The sequence below is a fragment of the Chelmon rostratus genome, chromosome 8, assembly GCF_017976325.1.
Source record: "Chelmon rostratus isolate fCheRos1 chromosome 8, fCheRos1.pri, whole genome shotgun sequence".
Lineage (NCBI taxonomy): Eukaryota > Metazoa > Chordata > Actinopteri > Chaetodontiformes > Chaetodontidae > Chelmon > Chelmon rostratus.
In genome coordinates, this window is record NC_055665.1 from 15805662 (window position 1) to 15828726 (window position 23065).

The following is a 23065-nucleotide window of genomic DNA, read 5'->3' on the forward strand; positions in this document are numbered from 1 at the left end:
TTTTATATGATTATGGTTGTAGTTTGTGTTTTATAATTCTTTTTCTTTATAATGCTTCTTTTTATTTTCAGGAGTGGGTAAAACATTGAGCTTGGTTTCCAGTCCTTGCAGAGAATGGCTCATGGATGGGATTCATACTTCCATAACCTTCCACCTCTATCGTCGGATCCAAGCACTTTGAGAAGGACATCAGAGTCAGACGGAAGTCTTTCCCAGCATATAGAGAACTTCATTGGACATCATGACTTCCCTGGCACAGTGGCTTCACATGAATCCCCTGAAACAAACCCAAACTTCAACACGGACTATTACACAAATCCCAGTATTGAAAATTCCAGCTCAGACTGTGTATATCAAAAATACTACAAGGAAACAACATGGCAAGCTGATGGAGAACAAATGGAGAAAGATTACTTGCCAAGATGTGGAAATGGTGATATAGATTTTGCCACAGATGGATTATCAACATCAGAATCTTTTCCTTCATCTTTAGAAGCAGATTTACAAGGACTTAAGCAAGACTGTGGAATGCTTGCTACATCATTTCTTGAGGACTACTCAGATGTCAGTAGCTGCTCAGATGCAGATGTCAGTGAAACAAGAAGAACCTCTTGTAAATTCATGGCAAGTAATTCAGTTCCAACACCTACAACTGATGTTACCATAAAACACAGCTCATCGGAATGGCTTTTTGCTGATACTGGAAATATGCCATTTCCAACTGAGAGTCCATGCCCTAATGTGTCACAGACTAAAGTAATTTTGCCAAGTCTGTCAAATGTGAAGGCAGTAAACGTTATTGAATGTGCACAAGACAAAATGAAAAGTCCAGAAAACACTGTCAAATGTTACACAGGACACAATCAGTCCTCTATTACTTCTACTAACACGGTGACAAGTACAGGGAGTGACACTGTAGAGGATAGAAATGAAAATGATGGTTGTGAAGATCAGAAACAAATGGAGTATGTGGAGAGAGGTCTCGCTCAAGGAAAATATTCCAACAACTCAGAAAGCGGCCAAGGAAATTTAACTGGTCATGGAAGAGAGAAGGACCCAGATGGCAATGAAGAGGAGCAGATCACTGCAACTGCTCCAAACACCATGACTGCATTTGACAAAGAGCAAGATCACTTAGATGAAAAAGAGGGTGAGGTGCAGGACACAAGTGAAATCCTAAAAGGAGAAAGGAAAGAATCAGGTTCATTAGATAAGCAGAAAGACCCAAATCCCTATTGCTCTGATGGTCAAGATGAAAATATGGAAACCAACTGTCAGAAGAAAGACATTCAGTCATTCACCTCTCAATCTTCAGATTCACCAGGTGTCAAGGTGGCCGATTGCAAAGACGATGCTCATGAACAGAGGGAATGCACACGTACCTTGAAAAGCAACAGTCATAATGTTGAATCCTGTTTGCATTTCTCTCAGCATCAGTCTTACAAATGTGTAGCTCAGGACAATATTTGTGATAGCCCTGTTTTAATGAGTGAGGGTCTTTTCAGTAAAGCCAGTGACAAGAAGAAACAAAGTGTTCCAGGTCATTCAGAGTCTTCCTTAGAGCCAAATAACTCCAACACAGATCCATGTTATAATCATTCTGGCGTCACTAGTGACAGTCTTTCTATTGATACTAGTGACAAGAAGCAAGATATTGCTACCCATGTAGAATCCTGCTCACAGCCAGATAGCTCCAGCACAGATATGAAGTCCTGTCCAAAAAAGGAAACAACAAGTCCACCAGTGAAAAAAACGACAACCTCTCCTACAGGTCCAGATTGTAGTGGCCTCTTGACTAGTGACACCCAAGAACAAAATGTTTATAATAGTTTAAAAATGTGCTTACATTCAAACACCTCAAGCACAGATATAAATCCCTGTCTTGGAAAACAGTGGACAAGTCCAGCAGAGAAGAAAAATACAACCTCCTCTCCAGATCAGCAACAGTTACTACATCCAAGCCCAGTGGCCCTAGAACCAGGAAGCCTTAGTGGGGATGTTGCTGAAAATGCAAAAGAGTCATCTGAAGAGCCCGGCTCATCTACAGAGGAACCATACGTGCTTGGCGTGCTTTATGGTGAACCTCTGTCAAGAGAAGACTCCTCGTGTGACAGTGATGAAACAAAACTTGACACACATAAATATAAAGACCCTTCTTTCGCCAGACCTCATGGTAACAGCCTGAATCATTCAAAAGGACAAGCACTTCAACTGACATCCTCTATACAAATGAGAAAAAGTCTGCAGCCTGTTGTAATAATGAAAACCTTAGCGCCAATAAATGGAATGAGTAGCTCATATCATTGCGCAAGTTGTCAACACACAACCCACAGTGTAGAGCATCTAATTGAACACCACCATCATTGCCATTCAGTGTGCAATTTCCATTTTTGCAAAAATTGTAATCTGTACCTGATGAGGAAAGAACAAGCTGAAAAACATATTTGTGGTGTAACCAAAGAAAGCCCTCTGCTCCCTTCTTCTTCGAGCCTACAGAAGGAAAAAAAACGCCATGGCCGCCACAAGTGCATTAGGTGCGGACTCATATTTTCAAAAATGTTTCAGTATATCAGGCATATGCGAATTCACACTGGCAAAACACCCTTCAAGTGCAATGGATGTGGACTGTATTTTGCACAGGGTGGTACCCTGCAAAGACACAAGCGTATACCTGGTAGATGCAAGCAGCCAAAAGTTCCAGTTACAAATTCTGATGCTGTTACCAGCGAAACCAAAACACCACCACTAAAGGACATGGTACAGAACAAACCATATGCAAATTTGCCCAAATGTTTCGTAAAGCTTGTTGACATCTCTAAAACAAATCTGTGGAGTGTAAAGTGCAGTAAAAGCTGCCCAACTGCAGAGAAGGCCAAAAAGCACTCCTTCAAGATACACAAGGAAAAGAATTTGGCAGCTTCACCAAGTCAGTCTACCACAAAACTTAGTGGTGAGAAAAGTCAAGAAGTAGAGAATGAGACAGGAGGAAGATATAAATGTCCTCTTTGTCCACGGCTTTTCAAGTACTCATACAATAGGGCTCGACATTTGCGTTACTGTGTCAAAGATTCAGTATGTGGTGGTAAAGAAAAAGTTGCTGGTAAATATCGATGTCCCTTGTGTCACGCTACATTCACTTTAGCATCCAACAGATATAGACATATTAACACATCTTGCCTCAGAGAGTGTGTTAATCGGCTTGCAAAAGAAAAGAAAAATTCAGGACAAGACACTGAAGGGAACAAAACAAAAGGAAATGAACAAACTCTGTCAAAGGAAAATGAACAGAAAAAAGTCCCTGCAGCTCCAACTGCCCCCAAGCCTGTACCACGTTACAAATGCAAGTTTTGTCCAGCAGTTTTTTGTCATGCTTCTGGAAAGTACAGGCATATGAAGAAACATGAGTTGTTTAAACTCACTGGTAAAATGTTCAGGTACAGGAATTCAATTTTCTCTACCATGTCTAAACCAGCAACTTATAACAGTGCAGAGACTGAAGAGAGTAAGGATGACTTAGAATCAGCTGAAGGAAATAGCAGTCTTGCCCTGAGCTGCCATTTTTGTGGAAAATGTTTTGGCACATCACAGTCCCTGAAGAAACATGAGCGCAATCACAAAGGTGAAAGACCATACAGCTGTCTGGAATGTGGAAAAGGATTCAAGAAACGTGCCTACCTGATTGGTCATAAAATCGTTCACCAGAGGAGGATTCAGTGCACTGTTTGCAGAAAGATTCTTCCAACTATTGGAGAACTGATTCAGCACAGAAGCTCACATCTTAAAAGGGGAATGCTTCAATGCCCGGACTGCCATCTGCAGTTCCAGTATCCTGCACATCTCCTCAGGCATCTAGATGGCCACAGAAATAGAGAAAACAAGGCATTTCAGCAAGAAGAGAAACCACAATTAAAACCCCAACAGTCCTTGGAATCTGTGAAAGAGCAGAGTGGACCAAAACAGCTGCAATGTTCCTTATGCAAAGAGGTGTTTGATGATGCCCAAGTACTCAGAAAACATTGTCTTACACATATATCTGGGTCCTCGTCAAACCAATGTCCATTTTGCAAACTTGATTTCCGTAGTCGCCGCTATTTGTTGCGCCACATGATCAAACATACAGGAGACAAACCCTTTTCCTGCACAAACTGTGGAAAACAGTTTTACCGGAAATTGTACCTTAAACTTCACATTGAGAAATGCTTGCCTGCTCCAACCAGACATTTTGTAATGGAGTCTGACACTAAGACAAAGGGGTTACATCAGTGTGTCTATTGTCCACGGGTGTTTTCAAAGAAAATGCGCCTGAAAAATCATCACCGTGGCCACAAGGTGAACTCTCTGCTTCTATGTTCAAGCTGTGGACAGTACTATGGATTTACAAAATTAAGCCAGCATCAAAAGAACTGCATCGGAACAAAGCCCAACACTGGCTTATCATCTCCTAATGGTGATTTCAGCAAAAGCACTTCTCAAACAAGCCAGAATGTCCATAAAATGGATTTACAATCCAATGCAACAGACAAGCTTCACTTTAAATGCCCTCACTGTACGCAGAGGTTCAGGTATAGATCGTTACTCTTGAGACATGTTGTTTCGCATACTGGTGTGCAACCTTATGCATGTGTACACTGTGGCCACAGATATGGAAGTCAGACAATGTGTTTGCAGCACGAAGCTTTCTGTGATGGTGTTTACAAAGAGGGGCATTCAAAAGTCAAAAGTCATGTGGCAAAACAATTGTCAAACATGCCTACTCTCAGAGTGGCAGCACAAAAGCCCCAAGCAGAGGGTGAAGCTGAGTACAAGTGTAAATTCTGCACCAAGACTTTCATGAAATCACGAAACCTGAGACGTCACATTTTGACACACAACGAAGTGAAACCATATCGCTGCAAAGCCTGTGACAGCTGCTTTTCAAGATATGATCATCTGAAAGTACACCAGACTCGTTGTAAAGGGAAAAGATCACGACTGGAAGTCTGCATTCCGAAAATCAGTTTAGATGATGTTGGCAAGGGTTGGCAAAATAAATTTGGCCTTGAACCTGCTGAAAAGCGGGAGTCATTTGAGTGTGAAGTTTGTTCTAGGAGCTTCCCAACTCAGTCTAAACTTTCCCGTCACAACACAATGTTTCATATTGCAAAATTATTCAAGTGCACAGGCTGTGGCACGTCATTTGCTCATGAAAAATCTCTGAAAAAGCATAAGAAGATCAAAAGGTGCAGAAAGGTCTCCAAAGAAGCAAATGCTTCTTTACCACTGGGAACTAATCCATCAACAGAAAATGTGACAAAATCTGTTGATGACGTCAGAAATCGAATTCTTGAGAGGATCCAGCCACATTTTAACAGAAAGTACAAATATGTTTGTAGTTATTGCCCCCGTGTTTTTGGAAACCGCTATCAGTTAGGAGTGCACACCCGCCTGCACACAGGAGAGAGGCCATATGCTTGTGAGTATTGTGGTCAGAGATTTATTAGGAAGGATTATTTGCAACGTCACTTCCCAAAGTGCACCAAGAAATCACAGCAAAATAAAGTGCTCTGTGACGGATGTGGAGGATTTTTCCCACAAGCCAGTCTTGAGAATCACAAAGCAAGGTGCATTTCAACACCGAGCTTCTCAAAGTCATCAGTTTGCCCAAGCCAAAAGTCAGCATCTCAAAGCCCACCAAAAGGCTTTTCTTGTGCATATTGTAGTTCCCGTTTTTTGCTTTTTTCACAGCTCCAAGAGCATTTTTTAAATGCACACAAGATGGAAACAATGGTTCCACCAGTGTCTACTGCTCCCCTACAACACCATCTGTTGAATATACCAAACATCAAAGAAGAGCCTTTGGATGAGAGTTGTGACAAACGTCTTAGTGATGATGCTAATTTAATCTGTAAACTGGATACAGCTCTTGATGGGGAGGTCCCCAAACCATTTACCTGCTCAGAGTGCGATATGTCCTTTTTAAGTAAAGCTGGAGTAACTGCTCATCTGCGCACACACACAATGGAGCTTCCTTTTAATTGCAAAACATGTCAGAAAGGCTTCTGGAACAAAAGTCTTCTGCGTAATCACTACAGGAAATGTAGATTTGGACATGTTTCAGAGAGGAATACAACTGAAGAGCTGGAAGTCCCTTTGAAAGCAGAGATTGATTTTGCATTGAAGGACTCTGTTCTAGTGTTCAAAGAAGGCTCCAAAACAACTGGCACTGGGGTTTTGCAGACCAACTTCTCCTGTAAAGAGGACTCCATGGATGAATCCCCACAAAATTCAGAAGGAAATGAGGTGCAAGACAGCCGGAGCAAAGAGAAAAAAGTTGTTCAGTACCAATGTTCAGAATGTGACAAGAGCTTCACAGATGGGTTGATGCTCATTAGCCACCTTGAAGACCATGGAAGACAGGAACAAGAGAAAAAGCGCAATACATGTCCTAAGTGTGGCCGGGTGTGTGCTAGTCCAGGAAATCTTGAAAAACACATGAGGATGCATGAAAGTAATAAGAAATATTCTTGCCCTGACTGCTCCAAGGTCCTTGAAACATTATCTGATCTTGAAAACCACAGAACATGTCATGACCCAAGTAGACCTTATGCTTGCAAACTATGTAACAAAAGGTTTTGGACAAGACCATCCTTATGTAATCATTATGGTGAAGACCATCCAGATGATGTATTTACTTGTCTTTTCTGTAACAAGTCCTATTCAGTCAAAAAATCACTGGCAAGACACTATAGAAAATGGCATAAAAAAGAGCAAAAGGACCATGTGACCACTGTACAGGAAAAGAGCAGCGCTGAACAACCATCCAGCAGTCAAGTCAGTACAACTGGTGAAAGTGATGAAGATGAAAATAACAGCAGTGAGGACAGTGACTCAGACTCTGCACCATACTTCCCATGTCATGTGTGCGGCAAGACATTCCCAACATCAGAAAGTCTTGAGGATCATCAGCGGTGTCACCTGGGTGAAAAACCACATGAATGTGCCGAATGTGGCAGATGTTTTTTCCAGGCATCCCAGTTGCAGCAGCATCAACGAATGCACAAGTCTGAATTTCAGTGTCAGGCATGCGGCAGGGGTTTTGTCTCTCTATTTGCACTTCGTAAACATAAGCATACTCACGGAAAGAGCCGTCCATACCGTTGTGCCAAGTGTCACCTCAGTTTCACAGGACCCACACAGTTAGCAGAACATATGTCTACCCACCGTGAGGAGAACTTCCCATGTGACATATGCAATCGTGTTTTTCTCTCCAAGAGTAGTAGAGCTGAGCATCGGAAAAGCCACTCTAGGTCAGGTGACTATAACCAACCTTCAGTTTCAAGGGAAAAACATAAAAAGTCTGCTGCACTCTCTGAAAGCTCATCATTAGTCAACAAAGAACTTAAATATCGCTGTGGTGTTTGCAGTGAGCGTTTCGGAGACCCAGAGAAGCTCTCAGAGCATGGTTGCATGGCAGCCAAAGAGCGACCATACTCCTGTTCAGACTGCAATAAGCATTTTCTGCATGCATCTCACCTGAAAAAGCACAGGACCACCCATCATCTATCATGGTCTAACATTGAATATCCATGTAATCAGTGCAACAATAGCTTTTCCTCATCTCAGCACTTCCTCAGCCATCTGAAGAGCCATGTTGACACTGCAGCAGGAATTAAATGTGAAACTGAAGATAAAGATGGTGGTCCTTCACATGGTTTCATATGTCCAGTTTGCCATCAGTGTTTTACTACTGCCACAGAATTGATTGGTCATTTTCCCACTCATCCTGACAGTACATTTGAATGCAAAATTTGTAAAATGACATTTCCCTCTGGAGGTAAGCTTGAAGAACATGAGCGCTGTCATCTTACATCAGCTACTGAATTAAAATGCACAGAGTGTGGCAAGAGCTTTTTGGGAAGCGATGCCTTCCACCAGCACCATTGTTCCCACAAAATACTGGAGAATGAATACTCAAATCCATCAGCTAAGACACCCACTCCTACTTACCATCAAGCACCAGGAGAGGAGGAGGAGATTGATGTTACAGGAGATGATTTGTACTATTGCCCTGTTTGCTCAATGCAGTTCTCCTCAAAAAGTTGTCTCTTGGAGCATCAAAATAAACAGCACCCAAATGAGAAGCCATTCAAATGTAAGCTTTGTGGAAAAACGTTTGCCCTGAAGCGGTACCTTAAAGAACACGAACGAAGGCATCGTCAAAAATCTGTGGCTCAAGACACAGCTCAGTTGACAGAAAACAAGCTCAAATGTACTCATTGCCACACCCAATTCAATTCAGCACAAGAGCTGTCTTTGCATATGAGATTGCATGCTGAAAAAGAAGTTGGAGAGTACCGCTGTGATATGTGCTACAAGTCATTCAGCCAGTGGTCTCTCCTTAAGCAGCACCAAGAAAGTCATGTTGGCGAAGTTGTATATGAATGCACCGAATGTGACAAAGCCTTTGCTTTTCCTCACCTACTGGAGGAACATCAACAGACTCATGCTGGTTCCTCTAAGTAATGGTTGTTACCCTTCTTCCCTTTGATTTACTGTAACTAAAGTAACTTGAAATTCCTTTCATGCCTTACATCTGACTGTGTACCTCCACTTTTAATCCCAGTTTAGGTCCAGTTTGTATTATTGCCCTTGTTACATACTTATAAAGTTATTGGCTCATGTCAGTATGACAGGGTATCTTGTTCTGAGTTGTTATTTACATTGTATATATTTCTTCTATTACTGGAATTTGTATACCATAAATTAGCCACATAGTTTCTTGACAGTGCTTGTAAATCTATGATAACATTTTGTAAAGATAGTTAATATTCTGTTTGATGAACACAGACAAAGCATGATTGGATGAAATGATCTTAAAATGTGTTGGATAAAGGCTGAAAGCTTTGATCAAACATGGACATGTTTTGTGTTTGACATTTATTTTGAAATAGATTTGTCAGTTTTGTTTACAATAAAGAGATTCAAACTGGTCATTTTAATCTATTGGTATTTTCTATAACTTTTGATGTACTATAGATAAATTTGTAATTTTCAGTTTAACAGTCCCACGTGTTTATCATTGCTGCATTTTTGATATTGATGAGCATCTTGTACAGACATTCCAAAGATGTTCTAATTGAATATTCCTTTCACAACCCAAGGATGTTACTTTCATAAGAAATTTGAGTTGATGCATTTCTGTGTACTTTGGGTGAAGCTAACAGAAATTAAGCAAAGAAAATATTCACTGGTTCTGAAAAGCCTCATTTCATTTGATCAAAATAGTTGATTTCAAGTCCACCAACAGAAGTTAGCGCAAACATGATAGAAACCTGGCGAGTAGAGACAACAGGTGGAGCTGGGTGGAGAAAATCAGCTTCTTAGTATGAGGAATGAAAAATCTGTTTTTAAAAAAGTCAATAGTACCTCCACAAACAAATTGTAAATTGTTTAATGTTGCAGAGCAGCTGTGTGATGTGCTAGAACAAAAATCTAGTCACTAAAGTGCTTTGCAAATATTCATACTGACATTACCCCGAGCCTTATATAAGGAGGTAATCCTAACCATATCAAATGATGATCATTTTCTCATTAAAAAAACAAACCTTATGGTTGTAGTGCAACAATGAAAGAACTGCCTCACTCTTGACAGATAATCCTGACTGAAGAACTGGCTCAGCCCCACAAAGGTTGGCAAAGAAGGTCTGTTTCAGAACATTAATTGTTCTAACACGTACAGTAATCAATGGTTTCTGTAAAAGTGGCATTTCTATGGATCTTGCTAGTGCACAAAAAATTCAGAAATGTACCTGTATTTCCATATGAAGTATCCAGTTAACTGACTTCCGCTCAGCTAGTGTGCAGTTTCATAGATGCTGCATAACCATAATTGTAATCCATTGCATGAAGGATATTGTGAATTAGTCCAGGTGATGTGGGCCCAGTTCTTTCTGACAGCCCTGATGTACTGGACTAGAATAGGAAACATAGACCTCAGTGAACAGTTGCTGATTGAGAATTAACTTCTTCGCAAAATGTTCCTGCATGGAACCATAGAAGAAGTTGGTTGGGGATATGAGGATTGATCATGTACCCGGCAAGGAAATAGTGACCTGTCATTCATGCTTCTTTGAGTACATTCAAACAGATGTACACTGTCCAGTAGAGCTAAGACAAGTAAGCTACAAATTCCATATTAACTGTGTCAAAGATTTGCCTCGGATGTTGTATCCGGCTTTCTCTTAGTTACAGATTTTTAGGTTCCACCTCCATGAACATCTCACACCATCAAGAGTGTGTAAGTGTCTAACTCTGAAAAGAACTTGAAACAATAAACATCTTAAAACCTATGGGATCAGAGGACCCCTGGAGGGGCTACATGAGATATTGGATTGGAATAGGAAAGTTAACAGCATGTATATCATCTCCATATCCTGAAAACGTAGATATAGTGCAGTTCATAAACTTACTCAGCCTGGCTGTGGTGGCATTAGTCAGAAAAGTCCTATTCCCGTTATCAGAGCACATATTCCAGTCTTATTTCACCTCAGAAGCACCTGCTTTATCCTAGAGGTTTAGGAAGGCAGCAATGCAATGTGAAGCTGTGTGGGCCCTGTCTGCAGAGTAGGAACCACATTTGTATGGTTCCCCATGCTGCAGAGGTTCAGCTGCAGGGGATAATGCGGTCACTGGATGTCAGTGGACTTACTGTACCTCACTCCCCACCAGGTTTTAAGAATCTGCCTGGACTTCAGATGACACCTGACCAGTCAGTGGTCAAGTGCTTTCCAGCCAAGCAATGCATTTGTGCCTGATCTATGTGGTTACCAATCTACCAACTCAAAGCCTGAAGCCTGAATTTTAATCAGAGGAACTCTGATTCCGCAGGCTGTAGTTACTTTCCCAGTCTGATGTAGCTCTAGGAATGTAGTTGGGAGTGCTGAACATTATTAACTGGTCAAGCAATCATTGACACTGCAACACTGTATACAGAAACTGTAATAGTTCCTTCTCTTCTTGGACAGCCTTATAGTCGACATGTGGAATTCTGTCCCTATTCATTAATTTTCTTCACCCCAGTGAGGTTAGTAGGCAGATCCATAGATACACATAGTAAAGGCTCAAGTCCTTCGTGTAGAACCTTTCCTCACAGCTTCTACCTGTCTGTATTTGCCTGCACTGCCTTTCAAGGTGAAGGTCAGGCTATGGGCTTTTAATAATCATGAACTATATCCCAACCACTCCATAGCACTCCAATCAACCAGAAGATGGCTTTTATTCATGGGGTTCCAGGGAAAGATGCAAGTCTTGCAGCCACATCTCCTTTCCACGCCTGGAGAGGGTAGTTTGACAATATCTGTTTTTGTTTAATTGTCATATGTATTTCATACTTACTATCTCAAGGAACTATCAATTTATGATTTCATATATGTGTATCATGCTCCCATTTTGTAATTAAGCACAATTATATAAGTCATTGCAATACTATGCGAATGTTATGTTTTCATATGAAGAGAAAGAGCAACTGATCAAAAAGGTAATTATAGAACTTAAATCAAATTACAATTACTGCTGTGTGGCTGCCAGCGGGAAATTTCTTAAAAGAGACCATTGCACAGGTAAGCAACAGATACATCCCCTCATAATTTGCAGCATTCAAGAACTGACAGATGAAAAAATCTGACAGTCATCCTGACAAAGTGAGAATGATTACAGTGATGTATACACTAAGCTTCAAAAATACATTGGTTTACCCTATTATTGATGTACATGATTTTTTTTTTTTGCGGTTTATCAAAAAAGCATATATTGTGACTTTTTAGTAACTTTCAGGATTTTTCTCAAGACATCATCCTTGCATTGTGAGCTGAATCTGCTTCAGGGTTTACTCGCAGTTGGGTCTACACCACAGTATGCCCCAGAGGCTGCCCCTACAATTTTGCGTGGTCCGTCCACATAAAGATCAACAGCACTGGGTTCCTACCTTGTTGCTCCTCACCCTGTCATGCATATGGTCAGCCCTCCAAGCTGATAACAAATCTTGTATCAGCTATGTGCAGTTTGTGTCTTTCAGTTAGTACCCAGATCATCTGCCCACAGGTGAAGAACGGTGCAATCAACCAGTAAATCAAGAGCTTGATGAATCTGGTCTCTCCTCATCACCACAGGAAATGATACAGCTGCAGCTACTGAACCGCCAGCTGAATGGTGGTTAATCTTTAAAAATCAACCCTCAGTAATGAAGATCTTGAGATACCTAAACTCCTCCACTTCAGGCAGGTGTTTCACTGAGATTTCAACAGCCAGCCAATTAGAATCAGGTTTACTGCCAAATTCACATACAAGGAATTTGGTTCATAACATTAAGCATACTAAGAAAAAATTGGCTATAAATAAGCAATGACTGCAAGTCAGGAGCTACAAACTGCAAAATAACTGAGACTAACTGGGAGCATTATAAAAACCATGTGCCAAATATGAAAGTTGAACTTTTTGACTCAAATGAACTGCGCGTTCAGAGCGGAAAATGTTATCAAGACTGGACCATCTAAAAAAAACATCTAACCTTAACCGAGAAACGAACACTAGCCAATCAGAGGCAGAGTAGGGCGGGTCTTCAGGAAATGCGGGTGGGAAGAAAAATGAAGCCGCAGGAACACGTTACCGCGCAGCCAGGGCGCACAGCCCAGCGCGTTTCCTAGAGGGCTTAACTGCGCATGCGCCAAGTAATGTGCGTTTCCGCTCCGCGCCTGCTGCAGCTGCAACTCTGAACCCTCTGCTCTTCCTCCTGGCACAGCATCACATTTGTTCACCATAGGACAGAGCAGAGCCGTGTTTCCCTGGAGAGTCCGTGGTCTGTACATGAGCAGATGTCTGCCGAGCCGTCTCCTCTCCTCCCGCTCAGCCATTGTGGCTTTATTTTGAGGGCTAATAAGAACATTCCCGTAGCTGGTGAGTAGCGCTACGTGAATATAAAAACCGTTGGTTATTGTGCAGAAACTGCTCCGTAGGTCATGGTGGCTAGGTTGCTAACGTTCTTCCTTTCGATGGCCTTCTCCAGGAACGTGGTGGCCACCTCCCCCTGGTGAGCTCTCACTACCAACCCCTCTGAGATATATGAACAAGCTAGCAATGGCTGGGTCGGATCATAGGAAAACACACGTAGCGTTAGCTATAGCTATAGGGTCATGTGCCAAGATAGCAAGCGTGTTAGATTATCAGTGTTCATGTGAAAAGATAGTCAGCCTAAGATATAGCTCGTCAAACCGATACTGTCTGTATTAGTATTAAAACAACATCCCTGTGTCAGTTAGCACTGTGGCCAGCATTAGCAAGCGAACGTAGCATGAGACTCCCGATATTCACCTTTTTTCTTTCTTAGCATGGATTCCGTTATTGTGCGTTGTTTTTGTTTATGTTTTCCTAATGTTCGGTGCTCTACTTGCGGTTGAGTTCGTTGTTATTTGCTTAGTCACATAGTGAAACTGTAAATATAGCTTTCCTCCCCATTCATGTGTACTTAAGTTCAAATCAGGTTTGAGTTTATGTTGTGGTCTTGTTTTTAATTAGTCAAGCAACAAGTTTAGAGTGCCCTGAATAGTGAAGCGAAGAGTCCAAACATCCCCCATTATGGCTGACATCTTCAAGATGGGCAGAAATTTAGTCAGACCGTCTTGTATTTGTGGTACATGTGGAAGAGGATCACCAAACGGTTAATGTTAAGAGTGTAAATGTTACTTAACTATTAATGAAGTATGTGTAATCGTAACCTAAAATCTGCCATAATTTGATAACCACATTTAAACATTAACCATTTATCCATCGTGGTACATGATACATCTATGCAACAGATCATTGACATTCCTCCTTAAACTAGTGTTAATCATCTTTAAGTGACACAAACATCGGGCACAGGAGGACTGAGCTTACTACCAAAACAAAACAAGTGAATACTGAAATTGAAGAGTTTGTCCTTCCTGTTTGGCTGGACATCACAGCTCCAATGAAACCATTAATCCAATTTTCACTGATACGCAGAGTTTGTATATTACTTGGATTTTTTGCATCTTTAGATCTTGGATTTGTATGCTGGGACTTTAACGCAGTCCATACAGTGAGGCAAAAAAGTATGTAGTCAGACACCAATTGTGCAAGTTCTCCCGCTTAAAAAGATGAGGCCTGTAATTTTCATCATATGTATACCTTAAACCAGGAGAGACAAAATGAGAAGAAAAAAAATTTCAGAAAAATCCAGGTCTGATTTTTAAAGAATTTATTTGCAAATTATGGTGGAAAATAAGTATTTGGTCAAAAACAAAAGTTCATCTCAATACTTTGTTATATACACTTTGTTGGCAATGACAGAGCTCAAACATTTTCTGTAAGTCTTCACAAGGTTTTCACACACTGTTGCTGGTATTTTGGCCCATTCCTCCATGCAGATCTCCTCTAGAGCAGTGATGTTTTGGGGCTGTCGCTAGGCAACAGACTTTCAATTCCCTCCAGAGATTTTCTATGGGGTTGAGATCTGGAGACCGGCTAGGCCACTCCAGGACCTTGAAATGCTTCTTACGAAGCCAGTCCTTCGTTGCCCAGGCGGTGTGTTTGGGATCACTGTCATGCTGAAAGACCCAGCCACGTTTCATCTTCAATGCCCTTGCTGATGGTAGGAGGTTTTCACTCAAAATCTCACGATACATGGCCCCATTCATTCTTCCCTTTGCATGGATCAGTCGTCCTGGTCTCTTTGCAGAAAAACAGCCCCAAAGCATGATGTTTCCACCCCCATGCTTCACAGTACGTATGGTGTTCTTTGGATGCAACTCAGCATTCTTTCTCCTCCAAACACAAGTTGAGTTTTTACCAAAAAGTTCTATTTTGGTTTCATCTGAACCATATGACATTCTCCCAATCCTCTTCTGGATCATCCAAATGCTCTCTAGCAAACTTTGGACGGGCCTGGACATGTACTAGCTTAAGCAGGGGGGAACATCTGGCACTGCAGGATTTCAGTCCCTGGCGGCATAGTGTGTTACTGATGGTAGCCTTTGTTACTTTGGTCCCAGCTCTCTGCAGGTCATTCACTAGGTCCCCCCATGTGGTTCTGGGATTTTTCCCCACCGTTCTTGTGATCATTTTGACCCCACGCGGTGAGATCTTGCTTGATCTTGATATCGAGTTCAAACAGGTGCCATTAATACAGGTAACGAGTGGAGTTACAGGTCTGTGAGAGCCAGAAATCTTCATTTGTAGGTGACCAAATACTCATTTTACCGAGGATTTTTACCAATTAATTCATTAAAAATCCTACAATATGATTTCCTGGATTCTTTCCCCAATTTCTGTCTCTCATAGTTGAAGTGTACCTATAATGAAAATTACAGGCCTCTCTCATCTTTCTAGTGGGAGAACTTGCACAATTGGTGGCAGACTAAATACTTTTTTGCTCTACTGTACAAGTAGGGCATTGCGCTCAATGTGCTTGAAAAAAAAGACATGCATCTCAGTGAGGATAAAAATACAAAAGACTGAACAATAAGATAAGTAGTGCAAAAATATAAATAAAAACAATATATACAATGAATGAGATGGCAATAAACAATATCTACAGTGAAATTTACAATGTGTAGGCAGTTATGTTGACTGTGACATGAGTAATGAATGTAGATGTTAAAAACTGCATTAATAGATGATAATGGCCATTCAGTGTTTTGTTTTTTTGTTTTTTTTTTTGGTGCCAGAGGGTTATTGACACTGTATGACTGCTAACTGTTCATCAGCGTGATGGCTTGTTTGGAGAAACAGTTTTTGTGTCTGGTTGTTTTGGCGTTCAGTCATGAACTACCAGAGGGGAGAAGTTGGAACACGTTGTGAGGGGTCTGCAGTGATGCTTCCTGCTTTCCTCAGTCTGGATGTGTGTAAGTCCTGCATAGAGGGCAGGTTGGCCCCAGTGATTTCTCAGCAGTCTGTATGTCCATTGCAGTCTGCTCTTCTCCTGTTTGGTGGCAGACCCAGACCTGACACAATGATGGATGTGCATAGAACAGACTGCATTATTCCTGTGTAGAATTGGATCCGCTGTTGAGGCAGGTTGAACTTCCTGAGCTGATGCAGGAAATACACCCTCTGTTGCACCTTCTTGATGATTGCGGGTATGTTAAGGTTGTTTGAAGCATGAGGACACTTCACACAGTACCAGTGATTTGTTGTAAATCTGTATGAAGATGGGTGTTAGTTGGTCACCACAGACATGAGGGGACATGCCGCCTGGTTCTAGAGGGTTGTAGAGGCTACACACATCCTTATCACAGATCCTGAGTGCTGCTGGGGGGTCTGTGGGGAAAGGGTAGAGTCGTGCAGGGGGTGTAAATGGTTGTTTGATGTCCGAGTTGTGGTGGGTGATGATGTTGATGCGTGCCTATTAAACCCACAGAATAAATGTATTCAGGTCATCGGCCAGTTGATGGTTCTTAGCTGTGTGGGGGGATGGTCTCCTGTGGTTGGTAGTGTCCTGCAGTTTTCTCCACACTCTCAAAAGGTTGTTAGCTGAAAAGCTGTCCTCCAGGGTTTGGTTTAGGACCAAAAGAGGTTACCCTTCCGGTGGCTGTTTCACAATAAAAGTCTTCCATTGCCTTACCAGCTGCTGACTTTTAATGTGAAGTGGCATTACTTAGGTCTTAAAATAGCTATAATGTTTTGATGGGCAAAGGAGAGGGACTCAGAGACTGGAATTATCTGTTAAAAGGAGATTAAAACAAGAGACATACGACTTGTTTTAGCAAAAACGTCTTTTAAAAGACCTAGTACCTACACATCACAAAATAAACAAAGAAGATAACGTCCTCTACCATGTTGTTGAATTATGTGCTAGTTTCAGCTTGACCTAGATTTCCATTTTCAATCAATGAAAGTGAAGTTGTGTGTGTAGTTGAGCAGGTCCACGCATCCTGGAAGACTTCACTGTCCTGGACAAACTGAGGGAATTCCAGTCACATATTATCTGATTATGGGCCCTATTTTGCCATGTTTTTTGTGTCCGAGTGACTGGATGATGGAGACAATAATTTTAGAAGTTTTCTTCAATATTGAAGGAGTGTGCAGCAGCCAGCAATTGAATCCCTCTGGGTGTTTGCGTACTGTCAGTGTATGTCCACTAAAAGTGTTTTTGCCACTGACAGACTTAGTTTAATAGAGAAAGGGAGGGCGGATGTCAGAGAAGCAGCAAACAAACAATTTGGATAGAAATTTGACTTTAGAATATTGATATATATTGATATTGATATTAATCAGGGCGGGAAATCAACTTTTTAAAATGTGAGCATTTACCAACCACTAACAGATACATGTTCAAATTCCCCAACCATTCAAAAGTAAATCATTATTCTGTGTCTGAAATTGACCAGCCACTCATGTTTTACAAGCATTCGGCTGGTGGCTGGTGCTGATTTCCCACCCTGATGTTAAACATTTCATCAAATGGAAGTATATTTGTTCCACAAGTTGGACAAGTGACAGATGGCAAAAATGCTTAAAAAAAACCCCACTTCCTACGTGCATTGTCCTTTAGGCAGAGTAAGTAGGAAAGTGATATAAAAATCCTTAATTGGGTCCATCATAATGATTTAAAACAGTAGCCAATTGGTTTTGCTCAACAACACAGTTTAGTTAAAGGGGTAATGGTTTGGCCCTGCCCAGATCACTGTATCACAGTCTGTCTGATTTTTCCCTGCTGTGAGGATAAAGTGGAAATGCACATGATATTGGCAAGGCTAAAGCATGCCATACAAAGCCAGTGGAAATGGGGTGCTTTGAACTTACATAACATCTAACTGAAGCCGCTCATCAGCATGGTAACATTCTGGACTAGGTAATAACAACAGGGTTAAACACTGACAATCTAAACCTAAAAACGTATCTCTTCACTTAAGCCTTTAAGTAATTCGCTGTTGCTTCATGATACAGGTCTGAAACTTTTGTGCTTTGTCTTGCGCTTATGCACAGCTGCACTTCTTTTGAAATGTTGTATTTTTCTTGATTTTATGCTTTCTGTGCAATCTATTTTTACCTATATTGTTTTATTTTACGCTGTGATTTGATGCTTTGTCCTTATTTCTGTTTTCATCTTTATTCTACTCTAGTTTTACCTACAATTTTATTATTGTATTCTGTGGATTTATGCATTGTCTGTATTTTTATTTTCATCCTTACTATCATAATCAAGTGGGTTTTATTCTCTATTTTTTTTTGTCTGTTTTGATATCCAGACTGCCTATGTAAAGCACTCACTTGGTGCATGTAATTTTTTTTTTTTCCCCTGAAGATTTAAGGTTGAAAAATGTATTTTTCAACAATGTGCTTGTAACTGTCCATTTTCACTTGGTGACATAATTTTGTGTTTGTTGTGTGTGATTTACAGGGAACGTTCTTGCATGACCACAACACCTGGATTGTCCTGTGCAAGTGGCTGCCATGATGCTTGGGTTTCAGGGAAGTGCGTCGTCCTCCAAAGTGTATCGTTGTGTGGCATGTTCAGCCACCTTCACTGGATTGGCCTCCTTGCTGGTACATCAGGCAACCCATGCTAGTGCACTCTCTAAGGTCTCTGCTGCTCCACAGCCTAACATCAGCCCACACGACACACTGTTTGCAAGCATGGACGCATCCAGTGAACACCCCAGTGCACCGACAGTCTTGCCTGAGAGCCCTTCACCATCTTTTTACATATGCGATTGTGGAGAGGAATTTCAGGACTTCAGTCTTATGCTGGAGCATAAGCGGTCACATGTTTCTCAGCTACAGCTACTGCAACCTCTGGATAATAATAGTGTTCTCTGTAGGACAGACGAAGCTTTTCCCACACAGCCAGGTTTGGTCCTTAGTTGCCCCTCTACCTCAAGGTCCCCAGCTGTCGAAATACCCACATTACCAGACCATAAAGCGGATACAGGCCTGGAGGATGGCATTGCCATAGTAACCACTCCTCAAGGCCACTGTTCACCCCCTCAAGATGAAGGGGGTGAACAACTTGAGAACACGTCAGCCGCAGCAGAGCAAATATCAAAGAGTGTAGAGGATATACATTTCCAAGACAAAGCTAATTCTGTTCTCTGCAGTGAAAATGGTGCAAATTTACCCAGACAAACTGATTTAATGAAGTTGCTGGCATCAGCATATATGAAGCGCTTTCCAACTCCTCAGTCTCAGAATCAGAGCAATGACGGAGTTACCCCCAAACAAGAAGCCGTTCCTGTTGACATAACACCAGAAGCAAAAAATGTGGTGTCTCCAATCAATGATCTCTCTATTGCACAGTTGAGGCGGCTGCTTGCGACACCTGGTATAAAGACAAAAGCTCCATCCATCAGCAGAGTTCTTGAGTCCAGTAAGAAAAGGGTTGTCTCTCTGACTAAGACTTTCTCACCTGTTGTGGTCCTTGAAACCCGTCAGAAACTCAAGGATTCTAGCAGTATAGGCACATATGGTAGATATCAGTGTGGCCGCTGTCGTAGGGTCTTTGAAAACTTGGATAAACTGACAGAGCATCATTTCTTGCACAAAAAAGAGAGGATTAAATGTTGCCGTCGCTGTAAACAGCTTATCATTGGGCGCCTGCCTTTACCTGACAATCACGTGTGCCCTCAGTTTGGAAACAAGACCATACAGCTATCAAGGCCTTTAAAAAACAAGTTGCCATTTGCCCCAAAACTAGTGCCATTCCATAGTCTAAGCAATACAAGAAAAGTTTTCTTTTGTCCGTTGTGCAAACACAGCTACGCACGGAGGTGGAACCTCAAAACGCATAAGTGCCAGGGCAGAGGGTCAACCGTCCCTCAGCAGGCCAATCCCTCCATTCAGAAAATGCTAGTACTAAGATCAAACAGTAAAGCCGAAACAGATGCAGAGGTTAAAGCTGGATCTCAAATCTCCAAGAGTGTTGCAGTGGGTACTGAAGTGACTGGCTGTATCAAGGTAGAGGTGACCTCTTCAAATTCAGAGCAATCTGCAGCTTCTCAGTTGGCCTGGTCTCATCCAGCAAAAACCTTCCCACCTTTCTACCCAAAAACTTCCACAATGGAGAAGCACAAGGATTCCTCCCTCTGTGGGATTTCGCTCCAGCAAGGAGAAGAAAAGAGTAGCTGGGATTCATCAGTAGTTGATGATAATGAAGACAGTAATGAAGGGCAGTGGACAATGCCCTTGGATGATGATATGGAGGTGCTTAGCTCTCTAGGGAAAGCTGGTGATGGAAGAGAGCTGAAGGAATCTGTTTCAGGTGAACATGCAGAGACAGCACCCCCTAGCCTGCGTTATTTTGTCCGAGATGGTGTAAAACGTTACCCTTGTAACAGGTGTCAGAAAACATACAGTCGGCCATCTACTTTGAGGCGCCATCTGCGGCTATGTGGGTTTAGGCCTCGTGGACCTGGGACTGTAGCACAAAGTGGTAGTCAGGGTGCCACTACACTAAATGCCAACAATATGAAACCAATGTTTCCTTGCCCTGGCTGTGGGAAGACCTTTAACCGCAAAGATAACATGATGGCTCACAGAAAGAAGTGTCAGTTGCAACAAACTGTGGCAGATGTGAACAGGGTGACTGTACAACAGGGTATGTCAGGCAATGCAGCAGACTGTCAAACCCAGGAGGATGATGGAGGCAACTGGGGCATCATGTCATTGCCTTCCGTACTTCCAAGGAGGGTGACATGCGAGTGTGGGGTTGGATTTACATCTCCAAGGCTTCTCCTAGAGCATCTGCAGAAGCACGCACAGGAATCCTACACATGTCCGACTTGTGGAGAGACTGTTAATTCCTGGGCAGACTACGAAGTTCATCTGCAGATCCATATGCATCCTCATCACCAGCTGTTGACCGGACTACAACCACAACGATCACAACCTCTACTACTTCGATTTCAGCAACAGCGACCTCAGCAGCAGCCATCTCAGTCAGTGCATCAGCATCCACAAAAGCAAAGTGTCAAAGCAGACCAGCCTCAAAATTCAACAAAAAAGCAGCAACGGATTGTATGCATACGATGTGGCAACACTTTTGCCACTCGGTGTTCGCTTCGAAGGCACATATTGTGGAATCGCTGCAAAGGCGGACGGGCTATAAATCCACCTACGAACCCACCCAGAACCTATCACTGTTCACATTGCAACTCTGACTTCCCAAACACAATCAGTCTTTTATTTCACCAGAGGAGTGGGGCTTGCAAGCCCGCCATTAAGCCCGTGCGTTGCCCTGTTTGTCTTCGCTGGTTTGGCACTGTAGACGGTTTACAGAAACACCTGCTTACTCACAAACAGTCTGAATCATATCGCTGTGATGTCTGTCAAGGTACATACCCAAACCTTAAATCACTCAAAAACCACCGCAGGAGGATTCATCGCATCATGGCTGGAGACACTCAGCCAAAAACACAAGAACAGCTGACGTCGTAATGACACTTAAGTTTTTCTTAAAAATATCTAACATAGAAGTGGTGCATTTAATAGCCAAGCAAATTTCTGTATTTGCCAGTTGTAATTGACTTGTTGAGTTATTTTGACATTGTACAGCCTTTCAAGGAGGGGTTTTTTGTTTTGTTTTTTTAAAGCAACTCTGAGAGAGTGTTAGAGTAGCTCATCACTGTTTTAAAAAATACAGCTTCGATATCCTGTACATTTCAGTTTTATCAAGTTAATCCCTTTATTGCAAAGCCTCATTAGCCTGTAAATGTTCCTGAGTATTTGGTAATCAAACTTTTATCACAGAGGTTGTTGTGATGTAGCTTGTTGTTTCTGTTGTCAATAAACATACCGGTATGTGAAACATGTACATTACATCATTCTGTGTGATATGGGATCTAATATCTTCAAGGCTTTAAGGCAAAAAGTGCAGGATTAACACAAGTCGATGTTATTTTAAACTTTGTGTAAAGAGCTTGTTTTAAGATGACCATAATAACAGTGGAGTCACAATTGACCCAGGGTTATCTTTCTCAAATGTAAGTGGATAACTGCAGTTAAGGCCTGGAATAGCTCTTTCTACAGCTATCCATGTGTCATGTTCTGGCTTTTTCTCACCAAAACTATCCAGATAACCAATAACCCTGGTTTGTGAGACAGGCTTTTTCATTTAATAGATGTCTCATCCACTGTCATGAGAGACAGGAAAATAGTAAAGATAATATGGAAAACGTGTTAGACACAAGTCCAAACTGAAAGGGCTGGGCAATCAAGCATCTAAGAAGTTAATCATTGTTGGGCTTTTTTATGATATGAATGTAAAAATCAATAACTCCAGGCTATTTGTCCTTCCATTAGATGACCCATTGGGGAGTTCCAGTTCATTCATCTCACCTGGTTTGTGCTTGTCTATGAATGTTGTGGAGTATTCAATTAAAGCATAGCGTCAACTGATATGGCTTTAAAATGGATCCTTTTGGATTAAAATTCGTAGTTTGTACCTTTGTTAAACAAATACATCATTAAGTGATTTTCAGTCAGTCATGGATTGTAAGTTGAAACCAAATCAACAGTAAATGTCAATAATAACAGGCCTGATTATTATTGTTTTTATAAATTAGATTTAGATTAAATTTTAGATTAGATAAAGATTTAGGTTTTTTAACCTTGGAGATGGTGTTGTAAATGCTTACAAACAAGAGTTTAGAATTTAGAAAAAAACACTGGTAGGAAAGTCAGTGACTGGAGGATACAGATGGATTTATTGGCTGATTTACCTATACCCTAAGGGAACTTTGATTCAGATGTAACCGTGTGACCTAGAAAAGTTGTAGTTCTTTACAGTTCACTTAGTAGGCCTATGAGAAATACAATAAAATTACATACCAGTGTGAATTAGATTTTTTTTTTTTTTTACATTGACAGGTAAACCGAATCTTGGTATTTTGGTGCATAACAACATAAGAGAAAAACATTTACTCAGTTTATTGATAGTATTTATATGTTGCATATATATTTCTGTTGTATTATTGAATGATTTCTCTTTTCAAAAAGATAGAATGTACAAAATACCAACCAAGGAGTGTGCAAATGTATAGTATAAAGAATATGTGCAAAGAATAATTCAAAAATA

At 41.4% G+C, this 23065-nt stretch overlaps 2 protein-coding genes across 3 annotated transcripts in view; both read left to right on the forward strand.

Annotated features, from left to right (window-relative positions):
• Positions 1–9041, forward strand: part of znf1035 (zinc finger protein 1035) — a 31211-nt gene extending 22170 nt beyond the window's left edge. For both annotated transcript variants that reach the window (XM_041942491.1, XM_041942492.1), the window contains one exon: positions 72–9041. In XM_041942491.1, coding sequence (XP_041798425.1) covers positions 115–8502 — 8388 coding nt within the window. In that variant the 5' untranslated portion in view covers positions 72–114 and the 3' untranslated portion in view covers positions 8503–9041. The remainder of the gene's footprint in view (positions 1–71) is intronic.
• A 3692-nt stretch (positions 9042–12733) lies between these two features.
• Positions 12734–22458, forward strand: im:7147486 (zinc finger protein 865). The gene is made up of 2 exons (XM_041942810.1): positions 12734–12930; positions 18395–22458. The coding sequence occupies exon 2, from the start codon at positions 18448–18450 to the stop codon at positions 21424–21426; it is 2979 nt and encodes a 992-aa protein (XP_041798744.1). The 5' UTR covers positions 12734–12930; positions 18395–18447; the 3' UTR covers positions 21427–22458.
• The last annotated feature ends 607 nt before the right edge of the window (positions 22459–23065 follow it).

Bases quoted from the DNA above. Each gene is read 5' to 3' on its own strand.
- im:7147486 (XM_041942810.1), top strand. From the start codon at position 18,448: ATGATGCTTGGGTTTCAGGGAAGTGCGTCGTCCTCCAAAGTGTATCGT.